This window comes from Zingiber officinale, chromosome 3B (assembly GCF_018446385.1).
Source record: "Zingiber officinale cultivar Zhangliang chromosome 3B, Zo_v1.1, whole genome shotgun sequence".
Lineage (NCBI taxonomy): Eukaryota > Viridiplantae > Streptophyta > Magnoliopsida > Zingiberales > Zingiberaceae > Zingiber > Zingiber officinale.
The window spans coordinates 10,395,957-10,420,023 of record NC_055991.1 but is presented as its reverse complement, the minus strand read 5'-3'; the positions used below and the strand labels follow the sequence as shown (position 1 = coordinate 10,420,023).

Genomic DNA, 24,067 nt, shown 5'->3' with positions numbered 1-24,067 from the left:
TTTACCACTCAACGATAGGGTACGAAACGGAAACTACATGGAAAGGAAAAAAGACACGTGAAGAAAAATAATGACGGAAATAAGGCAAAGATTTCAAGCTCTAAGACTCGCAAATGCAACTCTTGTCGCGAGCTTACTCATTTTCAGAAGGATTGTCCAAATTTCAAGGAGTGGTTAGCTAAAAAGGGTAAAATTTCTAGTTATGTTTGTTACGAATCATTTCTTGTAAATGTTCCTATTAATACATGGTGGATTCATAGTGGTGCTTTTGTACATATTACTTGTTCATCGCAGGGATTCCATTTCGCGAGGAAGCTAAATAAAGGAGAACACAACGTTTTGGTTGGAAATAGAAATAAAGTTCCAGTTGAAGCCGTAGGAACTCTCCCTTTGTTTTTGGAGAGTGGTTTCAAACTAGATTTATTTGATACTGTTTATGTTCCCAGTATTACAAGAAACCTTAGTTCAGTTTCTCGACCTGTCGCTCATGGTCATTCTGTCTTGTTCGGGAATAAACGTTTAACTATTTCATTAAACAACAAAATTATTGGTTCTGATATTTTAGAGGGAGACCTCTTTAAATTATGTTTAAATGCTTCTTCTGCGAATATATTGGAATCCATGCATGAAAATTGTATAGCCCAAACAACAACAAAAGAAAATTAATAGATGAGAATTCTTCAATACTATGGCACGAACGTTTGGGTCATATATCTCGGGATAGTATGCAACGTCTCATTAAAGATGTAATACTTCATTAATTAGATTTCTCTAATTTTGACACATGTATTAAAGGAAAATTTGCACAAAAGAACAAACATGGCGCCACCAGAAGTAATGGACTATTAGAACTGATTCATACTAATATCAGTGGTCCTTATACTCTTGATATTCATGGACATTGATATTTCATCACCTTTATTGACGACCACTCTCGTTATGGATATATTTATCTGCTTCGTAAAAAATCTGAAGAACTTTAGGTTTTTAAGGATTATAAATCTGAAGTTGAAAACCAACTTGATCGAAAGATTAAAGTGGTTCTATCTGTTAAAGGAGGAAAATATTATGGAAGATTCTCAGACTCAGGTCATAATCCTGGACCTTTTGCCTTATTTCTGAAAGAATATGACATTATTGCTTAGGTTTCTATGTCGGGCACGCCTCAGCAAAAATGGTGTCACTAAGAGACGTAATCGTACCCTTAAGGATATGGTATGAAGTATGATATGCCAAACTTCTTAATGTCAGTATATTTGGGTTGAGGCTCTTAAGACAGCTATGCATATACTAAATTGTGTTCCTACTAAAGGTACGCCTAAAACCTCTTATGAAATATGAGCGCAAAGGAAATCAAATATTGGGTATATGTGTGTATGGGGATGCCCTGCAGAGACTAAAATTTATAACCCAAATGTACGAAAGCTTGATCCTAAGACAATAAGTTGCTAGTTCGTCGATTACCCAGAACATTCAAAGGGTTATCGATTTTATTGTCCATCACATACCACAAGAATAATCGAAACTAGACATGCAATATTTTTTGAAGATGTCGGTAATAGTGGTGATAATGCGTCTCACAAAAATATTCTTGAAGGGGAACGTGAAATTTTAAATGTTCTCATTATTTCAAGAGATTTGATTATCCCTGATTCTGTGGGAGAATCATTAATAATGAGACGATGTCTAATGTTTCAGACCACGTTGATGAACCTTCTCCTATTATTGTTCATGACCCACCTTTACGAAAGTCAGAACGAGTAAGAAAGCCAACTAGTCTTGATGACTTTATCTATTTCGATGGTTGTGACAATTCTATTAGGAATGATCCCACTTCATTTAATGATGTAATGACAGGCGACCAAACACCTTAATGGTTTGAAGCCATGAACGAAGAGTTGACATCAATGAAATTAAACAATGTGTGAGACCTTATAGACTTACCTCAAGGATTCAAACCGATAGGTTGTAAGTGGGTTTTTAAAACCAAACTGAATCCTCAAGGAAATGTCGAACGGTATAAGACCCGTTTGGTTGCTAAAGGGTTTATGCAAAAAGAAGGTATTGATTATAATGAAGCCTTCTCACCCGTGTCTAAAAAGGATTCGTTCCGTATAATTATGGTCCTTGTAGCGCATTTTGACTTAGAGTTACATCAAATGGATGTCAAAACTGCATTCCTTAATGATGATTTGCATGAAGATATTTATATAATGCAACCAGAAGGATTTCTGGTTGAGAGCAAGGAACAAATGGTATGCAAACTTAAGAAATCCATTTACGGTCTTAAGTAGTCATCTCGACAGTGGTATTTGAAGTTTCTAGAGGTGATCAATAAATTTGATTTCAAGGAGAACGTTGTTGACCAATGCATTTTTATGTAAATCTGTGGAAGCAAATTAATCATTCTCGTACTGTATGTGGATGATATTTTACTTACCTGTAATGATTTAGACATGTTACGAGAGACAAAATATTTTCTATCAAGTAAATTTGATATGAAAGATCTCGGTGAAGCCTCTTATGTTATAGGCATTGAAATTCATCGGGATAGATCTCATGGTATGTTGGATCTATCTCAAAGAGCCTATATTGAAAAGGTTCTAAAAAGATTCAACATGCATAATTGTTCTTCCACAGTTGCACCAGTCTATAAAGGCGACAGGTTTAGTTTATCATAGTGTCCTAGGACCCCGTTGACGCTTAATGAGATGGAGCAATTTCCTTACGCATCTGCTATAGGAAGTCTAATGTATGCTCAAGTGTGTACGCATCCAGATATCGCATATATTGTTGGCATGCTTGGTGGATACCAAATTAATCCAGGAATGGATCATTGGAAGAATGCCAAGAAAGTTATGCGATACTTACAGGGTACAAAAGATTTCATGTTTATTTACAGGAAATCAGATTTTCCTGAGGCCATTGGATATTCTGATTCTGACTACGCAGGATGTCTCGATACTAGAAAATCTACATCTGGATATGTTTTTATATTATCTGGAGCACTCGTTTCATGGAAAAGTACAAAGAAGACTATTATAGCTTCTTCTACCATGGAAGCGAAATTTGTAGCATGTTATGAAGCGTCGTGCCATGCTATATGGATTAAAAATTTTATCATGGGGCTTCAAGTGGTGAATTCTATGTCCAGACCATTGAAAATATTCTGCGACAACCAAGCTGTCGTATTTTTTTCAAAGAACAATAAGTCAAGTAGTGCTTCCAAATATATTAACATTAAGTACCTTGTTGTGAAGGAAAGGATCCAAAACGAGTTAATATCCATTGAGCACATTAATATTAGTGCTATGGTGGCAGACCCATTGACAAAAGCCTTGCCTCCCAAGATGTTTCACGAGCATGTGCATAACTTGGGACTTTTTGCAAGCTTTAATTTTGAGAGGGCATTTATTTGATTCGGATATTGATTTGTGATCACATTTGTAATATTTTGGATCATATTTATGATCATGTGATTTATTGCTTTTATTTGTGCATTAACGTTAAGCATTATAAATAAATCACTGAAAGACCACTTATGTTTATTGAACCATAACATCGATAGTGTAAGATTGTGAGTTAGGAACAAATCTATTACATATGATTTTAGATCTTGGCCTATATCCGATCAAACATTTAGATGATGTGGATTATTAAGGATATAATGTTGTCGGTATATTAAATCCATTTTGAAACTAATTATGTCCTTTGGCCAAGTGGGAGAATATTGGATTCGACGGGGTCTAATTCATGATGTTGACATACAGATTATAATTATTGGGTTATTCTTTAATAATTTATTTAATTAGCCCAATAACTAAAGCCTTGATGGACGGACTAGTAATTGTATTTCTTATTGGGCCGGTCCCACCTCTTGCTTTACTTATTAAGAATTAGGGTTTGTTGTTATTATAAATAGGCACTTAGGTCTGACATATTTGGATGTTTCTGTTGGAGTGTATACTGAAAGCCTAAGCTTTGTAAACATTCATTATGAATAAAGAATCACATTTGGTCAAATTATCTACATTTAGTTGTAGTTGTTCAATTAATTTATATTGTAGATAACATAGTATGTGGTGTCACATGCAGAAGATAATGTTATCAGTACCTTATAAATTATAAACAGTAGCTCACGACCAAAATGGAAAGGAACAAACCATTAGAAGGTCGTAGTGTAATTAGGTATTAGTTTATCTTGACTATATAATTACACTAGTACACTCAGAGTGTATTGAGTAGGACCATTTGAGGTCGTTTCTTTTATACTGACTTTATAAAGGAACAAAGACCTCAGTTATTATGGAAGTGTGTGCTCTTAATCCTAATATAATAACAAGCACATATATTTGATATTTATTTCTTTAATTTATCAATGGGTGAGATTTAGTTCGATGAATCAATAAACCCAATAAGTTGGGAAATGATATCACTTATAGTGTGTGTTGTTGATTATAGAAGGAAACTGTGTCCTAGAGATACTAGGTTGATAATGTCCTCAAGAGGAGCTCATAAGGATTGTCATGTTAAACCCTGCAGGTGGACTTAGTCCGACATGATGATAAGGTTGAGTGGTACTACTCTTGGACTAAGATATTAATTAAATGAGTTGTCAGTAACTCACTTAATTAGTGGGCATTCGATATCTTAAACACAGGGAGACTAACACACTCATAATAAGAAGGAGCCCAAAAATATAATTTGGGATTGGTGCGGTAGTTCAATAATAGTTCTCTAGTGGAATGAATTATTATTGATAAAATTAAGTTGTGTGTTCGGGGCGAACACGGGATGCTTAATTTTATCGGGAGACCAAAACCAATTCCTCCTCTCGGTCCCTATCGTAGCCTCTTATTTATAGAGTATTATACCCATCTATATCCACCTTCTATACCCACCAATAGGGGGCCGGCCAAGCTAGCTTGGGAACCAAGCTAGGGCCGGCCTAGGTATATATTGGGGTGGTCGGCCCTAGCTTGAACCCAAGCTAGTGGGGGCCGGCCAAATTAAATTAAAAAGGAATTTTAATTTTAATTTTTATTATGTGGAAGAAATAATTTATTAAAGAGAATTAAAATTAAAATATCTCTCTTGTAAAAGATCTACAAAAGATTAAAGAAAGAGATTAGATCTCTTTCCTTATTTGCAGATTGGTGAGATATTTTATTTTCTCTTTAAAATTATCCACATGTTGATAAAATTAAAATTATAGAAATTTCTTTTTATCAACCATGAAGAGATTTTTAAAGAGAAATTTTAATTTTTAAAATTTCCGGAAACAAATTAGGAAGTTTTAATTGTTGATTAAAACTTGTCTAATTTATCTCTTTTAATGTGGCCGACCATTAGAGATTAATTGGGAAAATTTTATTTTATTTTTCTCAATTAAATCATGTCAAGGGAATTAAGGAAATTTTATTATAATTAAATTTCCTAATTTGCCTAGGCCAAGGAATATAAAAGAAGGGGTGAGGGTGCCTTCATGAGACACAACCTCTATTATTTCTCTCCCTCTTTTATTCCTTGGAGTGGCCGGCCATCCTCTTCCTCTCTCCCTCTTTGTGGTGGCCGAATCTCTCAAAGGCTTGGAGCTCTTGTGGCGGCCGGATACTACTTGGAGAAGAAGAAGAAGAAGGAGAGAAAGCTAGCATCTCTTGGAGCTTGGTTGGTGTTTTGTTCTTCATCCTTGGTTAAACTTTTTGTGGCCGAACCTAGCTAGGAGGAGAAGAAGGTGGTTGGTGGTTTCTCATCTCGGAAGATCGTTGCCCACACAACGTCCGAGGTTAGAAGAGGAATACGGTAGAAGATCAAGAGGTTTTTCTATAAGGTATAACTAGTAATTTTTCTTTCCGCATCATACTAGTTATTTATGGAAATAATACCAAATACAAGAGGCTTACGATTCTAGAATTTCGAATATGTTTTTCGATGTTGTGTTCTTTTGTTTTTTCTTTTCCTTGTGATTTGATTGTTCTTTTCGGTTAACCTAAAGTTATTTTAAGAAATTAAATATTAGCTTTTTATAAAAGGTTTTGTCTAGTCGGTGGTGGTTGCTCCCATATCCAAGAAGGTCATGTGCCTCGCCACGTCAGTACTGGGAACCGATTATGGAAATTAATATTTAATGGAATTAATAACTTAAGGTGATTTGGGTCGAACGTGTTAAGTTCCGCAGGAGATCCAAGTCAAAACCTAAAAGAACAAATAGATTAAGTTTTGGATCAAACGTGTTAAGTTCCGCAGGCGATCCAAAATTTAATTTAAAAGAACACATGGTAGCTAGGAAAAGGTTCAGACCTTTGTACAAAATTTTATACAGTGGAACCTCTAGGCTTTCCGAGTAGCAACCAACAGTTTCTTACATACTCTTACACACGAAGTCTTACGGCAACCCTAAGAAGTACACACAGGAATCCATCTCCCCTCGTAGAGCGAAAGAGGTGAAGATTGAATATTCAATTATGTCGGCGCTCGTAATTCTCATTCTCAAAATTCATTTATATACTTGATAAAATTCACTTTATAGTAAAAATCTTGATTATGAGATCAAGCTTATGTCATATTCTATCGTCTTAAAATATATCTTATAATATTATTTTTTATTGAGTTTAGTTATTATATTTTGACATAGCCCGGCCAAGAATTGTGTAATTCAGTATGTGATCTAATGGATCTAATGGGATTCAGGGATTGCATTGGTGATGTCACAACAGAGGAGCAAGGGAGAAAAAAAATTATTTATTAAGTGATGAAAAATATTGGATATGAGGGAGCAATCTTTTTTATAGGCTTTGACAATTAGTCTTGTACAATTGATGCCAAATAGACTAGGTTTGCTAAAAATTTTAAGAGCAGAAATAATACAATTATATAAAATAAAACTAAAATAAAAGTCGAGAATTGAATATCTGTTTCTGTTGAACTAGCTTATTTTTAAATGGTATATGCTTATTTATTTCAATTTGATTTCCTAAATTGAGTTGTCTAGGTATAAATGCACGCAAAGCTGGTAAGCTCTACCATATTGACTCTTATGTTTTAAGATGTTCTACTTATTCCATTTCACTCATGGTTAACAATGATGAAACTCCTTTTGTAGTAGAGGTAAATAGTGTGTGCATAATCTTTTATAAAAGCTTGAATGACATGAACAGCTGTAATCAAGTTTTGTGATTCATTTTAAGGATAACATCATGGTGGAGGTGCTTGCATGACATTTTTTTTTTTTTTTCAATTTTCTAAATTCATGCATAGCATGATTTCACTAAACTGAGATTGATAATTACCACTAGATTTTAAAATTGAAGGATAAAAACTTTCTTTGTATATGTATAAGTAAAATGCCAGTGACTTTCAAGAGGATTAACTTAGTGCAAATGTTTTATGTGTTTTACATTGTGAATAATTTTAACTGCAGCGTGCACGAATAATCTTAATTGTAATGCGCATTGCGAATAATCTTAACTGCAACATACATCATACGATGCAAATAATCTTAACTGTAGTGTACACCGTGTACTGTCGATATCTTTTGACTTTCAATAACTTAGAATTGTGCAGCGTGCGATGCACGTTGCTGATAACATAATAGCACATTGTCAATAGACAAATTGATTATAGTGAATATTTAATAAATATAGATGATTTTAAATGTGGAGTATTGTGAATCTTAGTTGTGTCTCATTGTCGGAAATTGTTTGATCTGGTTTCTCATTGGTAAAATGAATATAATCGAGATTCACATTTATAATGATATTTCCTTGTCCTTCTAAGATCGAGATGAACTTTCTTTTAATAGAATTGAAGTTAAAAACGTTTGAGATTTCAAAATTCAAAGAAAAAAATAGAGAAGATACTATAAAAATAATTAAATGAATAATCTATTTATAGAGTTTAGAGAATAATAGTTATATAATCGTAGTCATTTATTCAAAAAATAATCAAATAATTTTACTCATTCAAAAAATTAAAAAAATTAAACAATTCACTCAACAACGGTCACCGTTCATGATTAATATGAGGTTAGAACCGAGTTAGGTCAATGGATCGATTCCAATTTCTACCTATTTAATTGAGTTAATAAATAAATCGGTCAATTGATTCAATTAAGGACCCGAATCAGATTTGAATCAAGACCGGTTGCGATTTCAACCTATTTAATTGGCCTCAATGGGTAATCGGACCATTAACCCTACATGAATCTGTCTCAAATCCGATCTAGATCTGACCTAGATCTAATATGAGAGGACAAGAAAAAATAAAATAAAAAATTCATGAATAATATAATTTTCTGTGAATACTTATATTTCTTCTCTCAACTCCCTAACATAAGTAGCGGTTTGAAGTAAATTTTTCTTTACTTTTCAGTAGGATGAATTGGTTATTGTAGCATGTTTTATCATTGAAATGGATCAAATTATAGTTGCATGCAAATTTAATTTTTTAGCGATAGAATTATTGAATATTTATTTTAATTTATATATTATTAATATTTATGGGAGGTAAAGTATGCTATGAAAATTATCCTGCAGTTTCGTTCCGTGTACCTTCTTAGATGACCCTTGTAGATTCAGGTGCCAGAGTCATCCCAACCACTCTCATTCAGTGAGCGACGCATGAGTAACTCAGAGTAATTTCGGATGTCCAGAATATTCCTGAGCATTCCTAATAGATTTCGGTTACTCAAGATGCTTGGAAGTGGTTCGAGCATTCGGAAGTAGTCCGAGTGATTTCGGATGCCTCGACCATTGCCTGAGAGTGGACCAAGTGTCCGAGAGTGATTTGGACACTCGGATCACTTTGAATTGTCCAATGCCACTCATCGAACGAGTGTGTACTCGGGACGTTTGGAAGTGGTCTGGGTGTTCGGAAGTGCTCCGAGTGATTTCCGGTGCCTCGACCATTTGGGGTGCTCGAGAATAGTCTAAGCGTCTGGAAGGGATTTGGACACCCGGAATCACTTTGAATTGTCCAATGTCACTCACCGAACTAGTGTGCAAGGTATCATATATTCCAATCAAATGCATCAACTAACCGAGACCATATCCTCTAGTTCATAAAGATAAAATCTTCGGAGCGGATGATTGAAGACTGGCGACCGTGGGCGGGCAAGTGGTTAGGCTGTCGAGCCCTAAATGAGGGATGGTCTTGGGTGACCTTTGGCCACCTATTTTAATTAAGATAAATGATATTCATCTAGAAAATTCATCTAAAAAATTCTTAAGGATAGACACATAAATGATGGGATCCACTATTTCATTTTTTGTGAGTCCCATTATTTATATATTTGTCCTTAAGAATTTTTTAGATGAATTTTCTAAATAAATATCATAGTTCTTTAATTAAATTATAATTCTAGGAGGTGACGACAATTGAACCGTAACTATAAATGAGCCACTGCTTCTCTGGATCTGACCTCCAGCTAACCATCCTTACCTAAACGAACGCGTCAACTAACCTTCCTTACCCCGCATCTCCTCAAACCCCTCGACCATGTCGCCGGCGGCGACCGTGTTAGCCGGAGTAATCCTCTTAGTGGCTCTCTATTGCGGCCTGGACCCCTTCGGCTACAGCCCCATGGCGGCGTTTCCCGGCTTTGAGGCATACCACGTTGATATGCCGCCGTGGTCGGAGATCCCCACGGAGACGGACGCCGAGAACCGCCTACAGAAGGCGGAGATCAAGTTCCTTCACCAGATCCAGGGCCCCGAGAGTGTTGTCTTCGACCCGCACGGCCGGGGGCCCTACACCGGCATCGCAGACGGCCGGGTGGTCTTCTGGAACGGGGACTCTTGGATCGACTTCGCGTATACGTCCCCAAACAGGTATATTTTGGTTTCCCTCTCGATCTAAGTGACCAAAGAAGAAAATGCTAACCGTTCCGCGACGTTTGTGCTTATATCGTAGATTGCACAGCATAAAAACTTTGTGAAACCTTTTCTCGTTCGAGTTTCGACATGGTTTACTTGGTAACAAGCTGTTTTGGTTCAAGAGGCAAAAGCTACCTAATCTAACTAAATATCAAATTGGTAAGCGCGATTGCTTCTTCCCATGTCAACCCTATTTTTCAGCAATCACTGTAGAAATAGCTAGGTGAATGGCCAGAAAAGGTTGAAAAGCCCCCACTTTAAATCGATTTCTCTCCCAATCTAAGTGAACTATTATCTTAACGGTTAATTCTACACCCAGAATCTTGGTATCTTATTATATTTTGAGGGCTTCAAAGCGACTTAACCTCAGTTTTTTCAACCATTTTTTCAACCATCTTATGTTTTTGCAATCATCGCCATATTGCAACTGTCGTAAGAAAATTATAATATGTAAAAAATGTTTGTTCCAGGAGTTCTGGTTCAATTATCTAAGGTGAATTATTTTGTTTGAAGTTGCCCTTTTCATCGAGATTCTTACTGCAAATGACATACTAAAATGATAAGGTATTAATATATAATGATTAGTTCATAATATGGTGTCAACAGTTTTCTTAATTGTAGTCTGATATTTGCTATTGGCCATGATAGGTCAGAAATATGTGACCCAAAGCCATCGCCTTTGAGTTATTTAAAGAATGAGCATATTTGCGGACGACCATTAGGACTTCGATTTGACAAGAAAACCGGTGATTTGTATATTGCTGATGCCTACTTTGGGTTACTGAAAGTAGGCCCAGATGGTGGTTTGGCCAAACCTTTAACCACTGAAGCAGAAGGCGTACCATTTAACTTCACTAACGACTTGGACATAGATGAGGAAGGAAATATATATTTCACAGACAGCAGCACCAATTACCAGAGGAGGTATTTCTTTCCCAAGTTCTCAATATCTCTTTAAGGAAATGTGTATTTGATGATAGTTTTTGATGCCGTGCTTTGTGTTTGATATCCTCTTCCTTGGGCTTTAATTCCTTTGTGTATAACATAAAGTTGATTAGTTTCAGGCAGTAGTTCAATATCAAACATCCCAGCTGTGTTTATGCACTGCTGATAGTTTCATAAAACAACATCAATCAATTGAATCATCAGTGCCCTTGTCAAAACCTCATTATATGAAATTCATGCCCCATGACTTGTTATTGGATTATTGCTTAGATGTGGATAAAATAGTCCATTAGATACAAAATATGATTTTTAAAGTGGTTCTTATTATCAATGTCCTTATTCTAAATATGTGCATTATCATCTTTAACAGGAAATCACCATGAACAATTGAAGTAAAATATCAACTTTCTAAATGATTTTATAGTTTATTTTATTTCTGTTGTTCTCCACCTCCTTAAATTTATCTTCAACTTGGTGTTCCATCTTTTATCCGGGAAGAAATGTATGGTTAAAAGGTGGAGATTAAAACAGCATGCATAATTTTTTTTTTTTCCTTTGGACATTGACATTGTCTTCCAGGAACTTCATGCAACTAGTATTCACTGGAGATCCTTCAGGGAGGCTGCTAAAGTACAATCCAGTTACAAAAGAAACAACAGTGCTGCGTCGTGGCCTTCAATTTCCCAATGGTGTCAGTCTAAGTAAAGATGGGTCATTCTTTTTGTTTTGCGAAGGCAACCGTGGCCGGTCAGCTGCTGCTTTTCTTCACTTGTGTTTTGTAGTCATACCCAGTGTTTCTTAAAATGTAGAGCTTCTAATGCGGCACAATTTCTTTAAAACAGATTGGGTAGATACTGGTTGAAGGGAGAAAAGGCAGGAACCTTTGATGTTTTTGCAAACCTACCAGGCTTTCCTGACAACATCAGAACCAATGAGAAGGGCGATTTCTGGGTGGCCATTCATTGTCGCCGCAGCATGTATGCTGATGTGATGAGCCACTATTTCCGGTTGAGGAAGTTCTTGTTGAGGCTTCCGATTCCAGCTAAGTTCCATTTCCTGATGCAAATCGGCGGCAAACCTCATGCTCTGATCATGAAGTACAGTCCAGCAGGGGAGTTGCTGGAGGTTTTGGAGGACAGTGAAGGGAAGGTGGTGAGAGCAGTGAGTGAAGTGGAGGAGAAGGATGGTAAGCTTTGGATTGGTTCTGTATTAATGCCATTCCTAGCTGTTTACTGAACATTTCCAACGCGTCATGGTATGGAATCGAATTTGTTCCATGAATCTACTTTATTAGCTTCTCTTAAATTAATAACCTAAAAGGTTTGGACTTTTATGTTATGGGTCATTGCTCTTGTTTTTGCTTATTGGTTTACTCCAGTCGAAGCTAGTGCACAATAAATGGAAAGTTTTGGCCTGCAGATTGATAAATTGTTCGTTCATCTATTCAAGTGTTCATTCAGTTTTTAAGATGACGAGGGCTACATTTCGCTTGTTTATTTAAAAATTATGAAATAGTGTTTATTTAATTATAAGTTAAATATTCAAAGAATATAATCCATGTCTCTACAAATTGTTGTATCCTTGTTTTTTTTTTAAATTTAAATTTTGAAGTTTTAAATTATGCTACAAATATGGAATATATTCATTCAGAAAAGTGACAGATTTCTTTCATTTTTATGTTTTAGTTGGCAGCGTGTATACATTGCCATATTACTTTAGTAATTTAGTTAAATTTAGAATCATTTTAATTTAATCAAAAACTACTTCAATAAGTATGACAAAGTTATTACATCATGGAATAAATTGCAGTAATTATGATCATAATTATTACAATAGTATTAAAAATAAGAATATTTTTAAAATATAAATTTAGATAATTCGATATCTTGAAATTGGGTAGATGAGGATATGGCATGCGAATTAGTTGGAATATGGACCATTTCAATAATCCAATATCTTAATTATTCAAAAGCAATCGTTATCTACTTCCAAGACATTTCCTTCCTACCAATAATCGAGTATTTATTATTTTATTATTTATCCAACCTCATCTGGGGCCCCCACCCACTAATGGTGTGAAGTTATTCGTATTAAAAATAACAAACATAATAAAATATTTCACCGATGATAAAACTTCATCGAGTTTGAATTCAAATAATAGTAAAATATCGCGGCGGCTTGGAACGGGCTAGATTATTCCACGTCAGATACTCTGATGATCAACCGTCCGATTGCCACCGGAACAATGCGGTTCCCGTGCAAGTAACCGAACGAGAAACCGTCCGCTCCACTGCAGCGCGGCTCTATCCAGTGCCACGTCAGACACCGCACCTGCTGGGTTCCAGTCCACGAGACTAAACTACCTTCTCCGACGTCCTCAAATTACTTGGATTTTTCGTGTTAAGGTGGCTGAGTGAAGGGTTAAAATAGTAAATTAGTAGTGGTAATTTGTATGCTTGCCGTTTGAAATGCGATGGTGGCCGTCGTCCGTTTTGTCCTCTTGCTGCGGAGGAGACAAAGCGACAGCGATAGAGAGAGCGAGCGAGGCGGCGGGCGATCGATCGATCGATCGAATCCGAGGTCGTCGCCGAGAGAGAAACAAGAGTTCTTGAGGAGGGAGGAAGATCGGTGTGAGTGTTTGGTTCGATCCTGTCTCCGGCGAGTTCCTTTCGAGTTCAGAGGGCCCGATCTTGTCGGACGAGTGCGGATCGGAGGGTGTTGCCCGTTGATTCTTCCGATACCTTTAGATCTCGCTGCACTAGGCGCTCAGACGAGCTCCGAAGGTTCGGTCCAATCTCCTGTCTCATTCGCGATCTTATTACTTCGCCCATCTTTTGTTCTCGTTGGAAATCTTGTGTTCTTGTTGGCGATCTTATTTGATCTGGAAAGATTTACGTTAGGATCTCTAATGATGCGTTCGATTTCTTTCAGTCGGGGTTTGGATTACTTTTGATTGTAAATTTGTGTGTGTTTTTCTGTATAGTTAGAAGGATCAGCCTCCAGAGTTGGATTGTAGACTGTGAGTTGCAGACGACTCGTGCTTTGATGAATCGTATTTGTTTTTTCACTTTCTAATTCTGTGATTGTAGGTAGTGTAAAGTGTAAACTTATTCTTGAAATGGATTGTTGCAGACTTCAATTCTAGTTGGTGACCTCACGTTGTAACATGGATTCTGGTGATGGAGTTGAGATGGATTGTAAAGCACCCCCGGAGAAGGAACCCAAGGTTAATGGGTTCGGTGCTCATATAAACAAGGAAAATCATGTTGATAGTGACTCTGAAATTGCATCTAAGATTGAAGTGCTTGATTCTTCTGGAGGCAAGGAAGAAGTTTCTGTATCCCCTAAGAACAAAACGCCATATTCTGCTATGACTAAGGTTCTTCCCTTGGCTTTTTCTTGGCGTTTGTCATAAAACTTACAGAAACGTTGACTAGATAGCATAGCTATACTCTCTTTTCTACAGGAAGGCCAGCCTAAGGCAAAAAGTCAATTGAAGATGACATCAGAAGTTACTGGTGGCCGGAATGGTTCTGCAGTTGAAGTTCCCAAAAAGGGGAATATTCTTAAGCAAAGTATCTCATTTCCTTCCAGAGGTTCTCGCGCAAATAGCATCCGAAAATCTTCCAGTTCCGCTAGGCAGTCTACAGTTATGCCATCAATTGCAGGTGGTTCGTTCTCTCCTCTCCTTGTTGTATCTAGTCGCTTCCATCATTTTCTTCCCTTGTCTAAATATTACAGCGTAGCAATAGGTAATGTTGATATTAAGCATTCTGCTTTGTCTGCTGAACCAAATGCTCGGAAAAAGTTGAATCATAAGATGGTAAGTTCATTGCTACTTTTCTAGAATATATAATTCAAACTATATTAAGAAGTTAAGTAATGTAATCTGACTACTACTCGTCTGTTGGCTGAATTTAAATATGTAAAGATTGACTCTGTGGAGGCAACTAAAAACGGATCTGCTTCTGGAGCTGCAAAGTGAGTTGTTGTTTCTTCTTTAAGTTTCATAAATTTTGTTGTTAATGCTCGACTAATTCAAATGCTTTTACTCTATTGTTATACATGATGATCTATTAATTTTTATATTTTGAATTTGAGCTTGAGATGGTTCTTGTTTGTTCTTAGAATTTCAAAACTTTTTCTCTTCATCCTTGGCTAATTAGATACTTTTTTTATATATGTCTATCTATCCCCTCTTTATGCATTCTGAAATGTAATTTGCTTTTAATTCTGAATGCAATGGTGGTATGCATCCAATAATATGAGTCATATTAGATAGTTGCATAATACTCCTGAATAAAAAACAGGTTTATAGATGGCAATCCTATTTAGATATTGTTTCACCAGTAAGCAAGTTTTCCATTTGTTTCATCTTTACTATCTAAATGTACATTTAGTCTCAATTTGAAATCATTTTCTGATTGATGCACTAAAGATGGCATTACAGGTCAAATGATCACAAAACAATTCCCTTGACGCACACATTGCCTACAAAAAAGGATGATGATGCTAACTCAATTGCCTCGTAATGTTGCTTGCTTAATCATTTCAACATGATTGAAATTTTCAAATGTGGTGTTCTTTCTAAGTTTCCTGTTATTCTTATTTCATAAGTTCAACACGTGCGAGACAAAGCATTGGTTCTACTTTTAGCTTTAAGTTGGATGAGCGCGCTGAGAAAAGAAAAGAGGTTAAGTGATTCCTTTTTATATTTCATACTTTTAATTTTAACTCTTACTTTAACTGCTTTATAAGTTTTCAGTTTTTCATGAAACTTGAAGAGAAGAATCATGTGAGGGAGTTGGAAAAGAACAACTTACAGGAAAAATCTAAGGTAGTCATTTTGATGATATAAATTGAATTTATCACTATTCAGAAATTATTTTATATAGAATATGCTCAGGAGAATCAAGAGGCCGAGGTCAGAAAGCTGAGGAAGAGCTTGACATTTAAAGCCACCCCACTGCCAAGCTTTTATCAGGAACCTGGACCTCCTAAAGTTGCACTAAAGAAGGTAATGATATCTTTTTTATACTGTTTAGAAGTTTGTAGCTGGTTTTGGTGTGTCATCCACTATAAGTAGATTTTTAGGAAATTCTTATGACTAGTGGTGCTTCTGTTATAACTAATCACGGGTACTAGGAAAAGTTTTACATTATTAATTCATTGTACTTTCATAAAAAGCAGGAATGATCCCTTAATATAAGTACAATGCAGGTGAAATATAGTTCCCCAAATTTAACAACTAGCATAATTTGGTCAGCATGAAATATCAACTGCTACTTTATGTTTTGATCAACTCATAAATCCATTGCCTTTCACGAGTGTTCCATGCTTTTGAGTTTTGTAGATTGGATTGTCTGATCAAAGATTTGATAGAATGTATAAGATGTCCATTGTGTGCAACAGGAAGTTAGAACACAGAATGTAAGTTGAACTCTAAATTCAGAACACTGTCACTTTCTTTTTTTCAACATAGAATCATTATGAGAGGCACACATTTTACTAGACAAATCCTTTCAATACATTTAGGCACTCTCCCTCTCCAATTGTGTTTCGTATGAATTAGTTAAAGCTATTTGCTCTCCATGAGATTAGATTGAACTTGATATGGATATTCTAATTTATTTCATGAAACTCTACCAATTACCCACAAACAATGACTAATTCATAGTCATTGTCATCATAACTTGAACAATACATCACGGAAAGAAGATTTTGCCTTGCTGCACTCAGTTTGGTACAATTTCTGCACCGGTGTTGATTTCTTGAATCTCTGAAGTTTGTAATCCAGTATTGGTATAATCCCTTTTGCTTTCCTTGTGCATAAACTTACTGAAGCTAACTCCATCCATTTGATGCACTACATATTAAGATTTGATAACTTATGAATCAATATTGATGCTAATTCTTTGTTCATTTTACAGATCCCGATCACACGCGCTAGGTCACCAAAACTTGGCCGTCGCAAGTCAATTGTCACTACATCTCAAGCTGGCAATTCAAGTGAGAACTCCTGTGTAACCATTAGCGCAAACAAACTGAATGAAGGTAGTGGTGAGGCCATAGGCATCAAGGGGAAATCGCTTACTTCAAATAACCCAAAGCAGAAGACGATTTCCAAGATTTCCTCACAAAATTCTAAAACAGTTAAGCCCTATGCAAAATCATCTGACTCGGTTACAAAACCTTCAAATCAAAAGCCCAAAATACAGAATTTCAAAGCTGAAACCAGCAGCATCGCAATTGAGATAGCAACTCCTGGCGTCAAGGACCAATTTGAGGAAGATAAAATAGTTGCTGAAGTAGCTGAGCTTGTCGTCGGACATGAGGAAATTGCGGCGCAAAGTTAAAAGACGTGAGCCTGTTTTTGAGTTGGGCATATACAAATAGTCTTGATGATTTCTATTGTCCTGAACAAGGTTGATTGTCTTGTGAGACTAGATTATAAGTATTGTTTGATTTGTTTCCTCTTTTAGGGTTTGATTTGGTAATGGTTGTCTGTTATGTCACCCAGTGAAGTAGACCGACTGTCAGGCCTTCTTTTGATGTGTAATGCATCCTTGGGTTCCTTTTGCCAGCAGTTGTGTCTTGAGATTGAAAGCGAGACAAAATATACAATACTGAAATTGATCGGGCTGGGTCCGTAAAAAAATTTCATAGAAAGATTCAAATCGGGTAAAAACAAAAGCAAGAGTGTTAACTCAAATGGATTCGGGTTGGTTTATTAACGAAAAAAAAATTACAATCTGAACTTTGATAAAGAATAATTCGGTTGACCTTTTTTATTATTTTTAATAATTTTTTATTTTTATCTCAATATTTCATTATTAATATACTAATATTTAATATTTATTTATAAAACATCTTAATTTTTAAAATAAAATTTAATTTAATTCTAAAATTCTCTTAAATTTTCAATCCGGATCCATCCAAATCCAACCTAACCTGAATCTAAATCAACTCAAAAAACTCCAATCCATATTCGACCCAAATCCAAAAACTCCCAATCTCAACATGATTTTTTCTGAGTCTACTCAGATCCAGATGATGGGTCGAATTCATTTTTAATATCCCTAATAGTAAGTGAACCACGGCCTAATGAGACCGGTAAAGCTTGTAGACAATTTCAATAGACTAATGAGTTCCTAAGCCTATGATCGTGGGTATTGGTTATACGATTAATGTTTAATTTTGGTAGTCAGCTATAAGTTGATCCCATGATTTATCTTCCTTCATATAATTTAGGGACGAGATATGAGAGACGTCTAATATGACCCATTATAGTTAGAACCGTAAATGAATTAAATCAAGTTAAGTTTTAGTAACTGAGTTACACTAAGTCAAACATAAAATAAATTAAATTGTTGAAATAGTTGTTCCACTTTGTTTTTTTATGAACTCAAGTTTGGTTCAAGTTTGATTTGAGCTTGGTTTAAATTTAATTTGAGTTTGATTCATTTAGATATTATCAAACTCTCAGTTCAAGCTTATTTGATTGTTTAAATTTTTTTATAATTTTAAATTTATTTGATTAGTTATTAAGTTTAATAATATAAGACTATTTGTTCATTTTAAAAATTTCTTTATTTATTTATCATGAGAATTTTATTGATGAATATTATTCATAAATTTTATTTGTGGATATTATTCACGAACCATTTACAATCCTTATTTATGAATATTATGTTTAAATTTATTTATTTAATTATATATATAACAAACATAAATAAGTCTTAAGTTTGGAAGGTTTGATTCATTAGCCTTCTTTGGATTACTGATTTGCCATTCCTGGGTCAATGCCATGGGCTGTAATAAAACTACTGGGCCGCATTCCTACTGCCCCGTATAGCCCATACTGGGTTGAACTAAGAAAAAAAGAATGTTTTAATGGGTTGCTCTTCATGATTTGGTAGGCAATACAAGTAGTTGACGGGCATTGCTGGGATGATATTGATCTTTAGGAGAGGAAGATAAACTTCAGTTCCATAGGAAAAGAAAATTTGAAATAGACAGAGATTCATGTTTTGTACGTAAACATTGTGCTCAACTAGTCGTAGGAACACAAGCAAACACATTCATGTTCTGTGCGTAAACATTGCACTTCAACTAGTAAAATGAACCAACCGCGCTTAAACGCCCAGTAAGGAGAATCAGCAATAAAATGAAATGGAGGGAGTAATGAAAGGAGCTTTTGAAGGACAAAAGAGCGAGCCAAAGAATTTCTTCAAAAGCAAAGGGCTACATCCCAGCAGCCTCTCCTACTAATGCAATTGTCGCATGTCCAGAACACTTGGTTTTCTCTTGTTTCCATCATTTATGTTTTCGCTTGAGACGATAAACCAATAAAGGAACCCTGAAACATGCAACAGCTCCAACCGTCTCAAAATTTCTGTTGAATAAAGGAGAAAAAGAGTCAAATAAATATTCAAGTCATGCAGCTTTAATGACTAAGTCAACTGATTTAAAAAGTCCAGAACAATCATAAAATCCTAAGAACAAATGATGAAGTTAAGTTCTACAAAAGTGTCATTTCATTTTCACTGCTTAAGCTTCGTGTATTGGATGGCTTTGCAATGGTTAAAGGATAGTAGTCTGACTCAGGCTTAAATGATAGCTACAATTAGTAATAAATTATAAAATCTGGTTCTTGTCGTCGGCTCTGTTGCACTCTCTAATCAGTAAATCAACAAGGTGAAGGCGGAATCCCCTAGTTCGAGACAAAGAAACAATTTTGAAGCCTGAACAAATTGAGAAATCTGTACTAAATTCAAAATGGATTCCAACTTAAATAAGAAACAAGCAAGGTTTACATTGACACATTTGACTTCATTCAACTTACTCATGTGGTTTGCACATGCATAGTTGAATTCCGATCGACATGTTAGCTCCCTGAAATGAGCTTAGCTGACTTTCAAATCAATTTGAGGAAATATGTAGACTTCTGCTTTGCACTGCACAGCTAACCTGGTCAAAGAAAAATCCTCAGTCAATTATTGTCAGCAGAAACTAAATAAAAACAATGTTTGATACTTGATAAAAGAAAAACCCACAAGACAACTGCACAAAGTCTGAAAATCCTTGGATGGAAATATTCACATTCGTAAAGGGGGGTCTGTCAAGGGAATTTACTTTAAGAAGTGAAATAGCCTACTGAATATCAGACATAATTGAATATGTGAAGCGCAATAACCTACCAGATTTTCCATCTAAGTTGCAGCTGCCAATGTACTGAACACGCACATAGTATGAAGATAGGCATGAGGAAGTTTGACTACAAGAAACAACTGATGTCAAATAAAAAAATGTTCACCATAAAAGGAATCAATAGTAGCAAACGAGTGACTAATATGACTATATCACACCTGTCCAATGCCATTTGAACTAAGCTTAATTCGCTTGGGATTACACAAGTGATTGATACATCCATGTATGTTTTCTTCAAGGAGATCAAAAGGTGTGTGCGCATGGCATCACTGTGATTCCAGACCTGAGCTACCAGCGAGTTGTTAAAAGTGCTTTCAACGCTAAGGAGCTAGCTGCTAACATTGCAAAGGCTCTCTACTTCTAGGTAATCCAACTTAGCCCAGGCTCTTTTCTCATTCTTGGTCCTGCTAACTTCCTCATGTATTCAGCATCATGAGGTCTTCCTAGTTCACTATACAAATTGGATATGAGAACGGCCGTAGGAATAAGTTCGCCCTGCATTTTCATTACTTTATCTGTAGCTGACTCTGCAAGCTCTAGATTGCCATGAAGCTTGCAGGCAGATAAGAAAGTTGCCCAAATTGATACATCAGCTTCAAAAGGCATGTCAAGAATTAGACGTTTTGCTCTATCCAACTTTCCAGACCTACCAAATAAATCAACCATGCATGCATAATGCTCCATGCTTGGCATCATTCCATGCTTAGAAACCATTAGATCAAATATCTGAATCCCTTCGTCTACCAGCCCACAATGGCTACATGCTGACAAAAAAGAAACAAAAGTTACATGGTTCGGATGTATGTTATTTTTCTCCATTAAAGTATAAAGCTCTAGAGCCTCAAGACCATAACCATGTTGTGCATATCCAGCGACCATTGTGTTCCAGAGGACTATGTCCTTATCTCTATGTTCATCAAAAAGTCTCCTACTCTCTTTCAGGGATCCACACTTAGCATACATGTCCACAAGAGAACTGTTGGTGTAGTGATCCATGGTCCCATGCTTTATGCATTGTGCATGAAAGCATCCCCCTCCTTTTGGACAAGATAAATGACCACAAGCCTTCAAAACACTAGAGAAAGTGAAGCTATTAGGCGATATACCTGAAGATGTCATTGTTTTGAAAAAATATATTGCATCAAAATATTGACCCGACATTGTAAGCCCTGATATCATAATAGTCCATGAAATAACATTTTGATATTCCATCTTGTTGAAAAATTCTAGAGCTTCATCAACAGTGCCATTTTTACAAAGACTATGTAACAGTGCATCATTAACCATCAGCTCTGATGCAAAACCATGTTTAATTGCATGGACGTATGTGATCCATTCATGTCCACAACATGAAGATAACAAAGCAACAAAGGTAGCAAGATCACAATTGATATTATTATTATTCATGTCATTGAAGACAGATATGGCCTCTCTATAGTTTCCATTTAGCCCATGTCCAAATATCAAAGAGTTGTAAGACACAGTATTTCGCTCATGCATGTAGCCAAACACTGTGCAACTTTCCTTTATAGAACCACATTTAGCATACATATCAATCAAAGCAGTATTTACCACCACATCTTGTCGAAATCTGGACTTCTCCACAATCCCATGAATCACCCTTCCCGAATCCAAAGACTTCAAACTACCACAAGCTTTGAGTACGCTAGATAAAGTGCAATCGTTTGGTAAAAAACCTTCCAACATCATGTCAATGAAATAATCCAATGCTATTTTGTCAAGTCCATTTCTTGAAAATCCACCGATTGTGGCATTGTACAATGCAATATCACATGACTCGGTACCCCGTAAAACCATTTCCATGCTCTGTGTATCTCCAAATCTGCTATACATATCGACAAGAGAAGTTCCAACAAAACAGTTAGAATCAAATCCCATCTTTAGAATAAGACCATGAAGTTGCTCTCCGATCCCTCTCTCTAAGTCCGAGCAGGCTTTAGTAATGCTCGCAAAACAAAATTCTGATGCCTTAATATTAAATCTCTTTCTTGTTTGCTTAAAGACCCATATAGCTTGCTCACACTCACCATGACTAACATATCCACTCAGCATAGCATTGAACATAACAGGGTCGTCACTTGGGCATTGGTAAAAAAGAGTTGTAGCACCGGCCAGATCACCAAGTTTTGAGTACATATCAACAAGTGCAGTATTGACAAATGAGTCAGTTGCCCGTCCAGAGACAACAGCTTGTGCATGAATTTGCTGGCCTAGGCCCAAATCTTTTAGCTTCGAGCATGCCACGACTGAGGCTGAGAATATGAAAGGATTCAGCTCAATTTGCAACCTGTGTAACTCAGACAATAGACGCAAACCAAATGAAGGATTTCCCAGCTTAGAATTTGCAGAAATGAGTGTGGAATAGGAAACCAAGTTTGGTTCATCAATTTCATCGAACAATGCATTGGCATCACTGACGCTGTAAGATTTTGCGTAAAAGTTGAGCAGATGGTTGCAAAGATAAATATCATGCAAATATCCGATCTTGATCACATGAGCATGGAAGCATTTTCCCCCAAATAGAGAATTTTGAACTAAGGCAGATTTGATTCCAGAAACGATCCAAGAATAAGATGCAGAGCTGGGTAATCTCATTGAACTGCCTGAATAAACAACAATGGAGATGCCAATTATGCAAAATTAAGCCACTCCAGGAAGCAGAAAGAAGACCGACAGGCCTTTCTCAAACCAAACTGCTGCTGCTCGGGGGAGTCCCGACCGCAACAGGAAGCTCGGCGAGGGCAAGGAAAGGACACCGATCGTTGGGCTTTGAGGTCGCTCGGCTCCTTGAAATGGCCAAGAGGAGGAGATGCTCGTCGCGTTTGAGGCAGCTCGGTGGCAGATGGGATCGAGACGGAGAGCTCGCCGGGCAGGGTTGGACCGGACGTTCGTGAGCGCGTTCCGAATGCTCGTCGAATTGTTAGGGTTTTAGTTGCTGAGATTTATGAATAAATTTATTTATTGATTTTACGGCAATTTCCCAAGGGCTACCTGTGGTTTTTCGAATTCCTAGAATGCACGCCTAGATTTCATTCTTTCAAAAAGCGTATTAAATTTTCATTTTACCCTCAACAACTAACGCTTCTTTTGTTCCTCTCTCCGTGATTCAAGCCCTCAACTATGATAAATTTATAGAATTTTTTTAAATGAGATACGTAACTAAAGGATACTAGACTCTTGGACTACCCACTACGAGCATTTCTTGATTTAACTTGGTGGTCGATGAAAAACTTCCGTGGACCGAATCAATCATCCCAGACTCAACATTACCCAACCTAATTAATCATTTTTTTTCTTTTTTCCTCTTTCCTTTGTATATAACATTCTCTTTTCTTTCTCCTTTAGTCCGGTGGCTAACTCGGTGGATAACTACATGAGATAATTACTATAGATAATGACTATAATAATGGGTCAAAACTTGACAAGGATTTTATCATCTACGTGGACTCCGTCCATGCACTTAGTCAGTTTGAATTTTTACTGAATTCACTCTCAATTGTGTGAGACAGTTGTGAGGGGGCTGCTAACATGATGATACCATATTTTTTCTCTCTTATATTTTCCACTCCTAACCATTTGGCGGTCGGCTATAAGCTAACCCTGTGATTTAACTCTCTTCACAAAACCTAGGGATGAGATGTGATAGGGACTTGGATGAGCGTAATCCCCTTTTGTTATAATTTCCTCTCTTCCATTTTTTTATTCTTTTTTGATGCTAATTTTAAACGTCCGTACCATTATAGTGTTGATTTTTAAAAATTAGTACCACACCTTAACATACCAACATCATCATGGTATTGATTTTTTTAAAAACCAACACTACAAGTTAAACACCAATATCATTAGTAAGATTTTTAAAAACAGTAAAGAACGACATATTTGGATTCCGGAGTGCTAAGAAATTCATAGGAGCTTAAATGAATCCAATTGAAACTCTCTAGGTCCATCAATTGATTTTCATCGAAACACATTAATGGACCTAGGGGATTTAAATTTATGAAAAGTTAATATATAATTAG

General features: G+C 36.2%; 3 protein-coding genes across 16 annotated transcripts; 2 read left to right on the top strand and 1 right to left on the bottom strand.

The window, feature by feature from the left end:
• Positions 1-9,414: 9,414 nt before the first annotated feature.
• Positions 9,415-12,150, top strand: LOC122055869 (protein STRICTOSIDINE SYNTHASE-LIKE 3-like). Its single transcript, XM_042617548.1, has 4 exons — positions 9,415-9,827; positions 10,521-10,796; positions 11,397-11,564; positions 11,660-12,150. The coding sequence occupies exons 1-4, from the start codon at positions 9,496-9,498 to the stop codon at positions 12,051-12,053; spliced, it is 1,170 nt and encodes a 389-aa protein (XP_042473482.1). The 5' UTR covers positions 9,415-9,495; the 3' UTR covers positions 12,054-12,150.
• Positions 12,151-13,281: 1,131 nt separating this feature from the next.
• Positions 13,282-17,400, top strand: LOC122055868 (protein WVD2-like 4). Of its 12 annotated transcripts, none has more exons than XM_042617547.1 (11): positions 13,282-13,600; positions 13,805-13,836; positions 13,950-14,196; positions 14,284-14,488; positions 14,564-14,640; positions 14,749-14,798; positions 15,256-15,345; positions 15,435-15,510; positions 15,583-15,654; positions 15,724-15,834; positions 16,171-16,772. In XM_042617547.1, exons 3-11 carry the CDS (start codon positions 13,984-13,986, stop codon positions 16,249-16,251), a joined length of 975 nt encoding a protein of 324 aa, XP_042473481.1. In that variant the 5' UTR covers positions 13,282-13,600; positions 13,805-13,836; positions 13,950-13,983; the 3' UTR covers positions 16,252-16,772. The 12 variants fall into 12 exon arrangements, with proteins under 12 accessions (XP_042473481.1, XP_042473475.1, XP_042473469.1 ...); XM_042617541.1 differs by having other exon boundaries at positions 13,286-13,600; positions 14,284-14,485; positions 16,748-17,400; XM_042617535.1 differs by having other exon boundaries at positions 13,286-13,600; positions 16,748-17,400.
• Positions 17,401-18,811: 1,411 nt separating this feature from the next.
• Positions 18,812-22,964, bottom strand: LOC122055866 (pentatricopeptide repeat-containing protein At3g02330, mitochondrial-like). 3 transcript variants are annotated; one of them, XM_042617534.1, is made up of 5 exons: positions 20,186-22,964; positions 20,018-20,094; positions 19,874-19,935; positions 19,663-19,787; positions 18,812-19,212 (listed from the first exon to the last, which is right to left on the bottom strand). In XM_042617534.1, the coding sequence occupies exon 1, from the start codon at positions 22,641-22,643 to the stop codon at positions 20,388-20,390; it is 2,256 nt and encodes a 751-aa protein (XP_042473468.1). In that variant the 5' UTR covers positions 22,644-22,964; the 3' UTR covers positions 18,812-19,212; positions 19,663-19,787; positions 19,874-19,935; positions 20,018-20,094; positions 20,186-20,387. The 3 variants fall into 3 exon arrangements, with proteins under 3 accessions (XP_042473468.1, XP_042473466.1, XP_042473467.1); XM_042617532.1 differs by lacking the exon at positions 19,874-19,935 and having other exon boundaries at positions 18,813-19,212; XM_042617533.1 differs by lacking the exons at positions 18,812-19,212; positions 19,874-19,935 and adding an exon at positions 19,266-19,561.
• Between the last annotated feature and the right edge of the window lie 1,103 nt (positions 22,965-24,067).

Bases quoted from the DNA above. Each gene is read 5' to 3' on its own strand.
- LOC122055868 (XM_042617537.1), top strand. From the start codon at position 13,984: ATGGATTCTGGTGATGGAGTTGAGATGGATTGTAAAGCACCCCCGGAG. The intron at 14,489-14,563 runs GTTCGTTCTCTC...ATTACAGCGTAG, and splicing joins TATGCCATCAATTGCAGGTG to CAATAGGTAATGTTGATATT. The intron at 14,641-14,748 runs GTAAGTTCATTG...AAATATGTAAAG, and splicing joins AAAAGTTGAATCATAAGATG to ATTGACTCTGTGGAGGCAAC.
- LOC122055866 (XM_042617534.1), bottom strand. From the start codon at position 22,643: ATGAGATTACCCAGCTCTGCATCTTATTCTTGGATCGTTTCTGGAATC.
- LOC122055869 (XM_042617548.1), top strand. From the start codon at position 9,496: ATGTCGCCGGCGGCGACCGTGTTAGCCGGAGTAATCCTCTTAGTGGCT. The intron at 9,828-10,520 runs GTATATTTTGGT...TGGCCATGATAG, and splicing joins GCGTATACGTCCCCAAACAG to GTCAGAAATATGTGACCCAA. The intron at 11,565-11,659 runs GTCAGCTGCTGC...TCTTTAAAACAG, and splicing joins TGCGAAGGCAACCGTGGCCG to ATTGGGTAGATACTGGTTGA.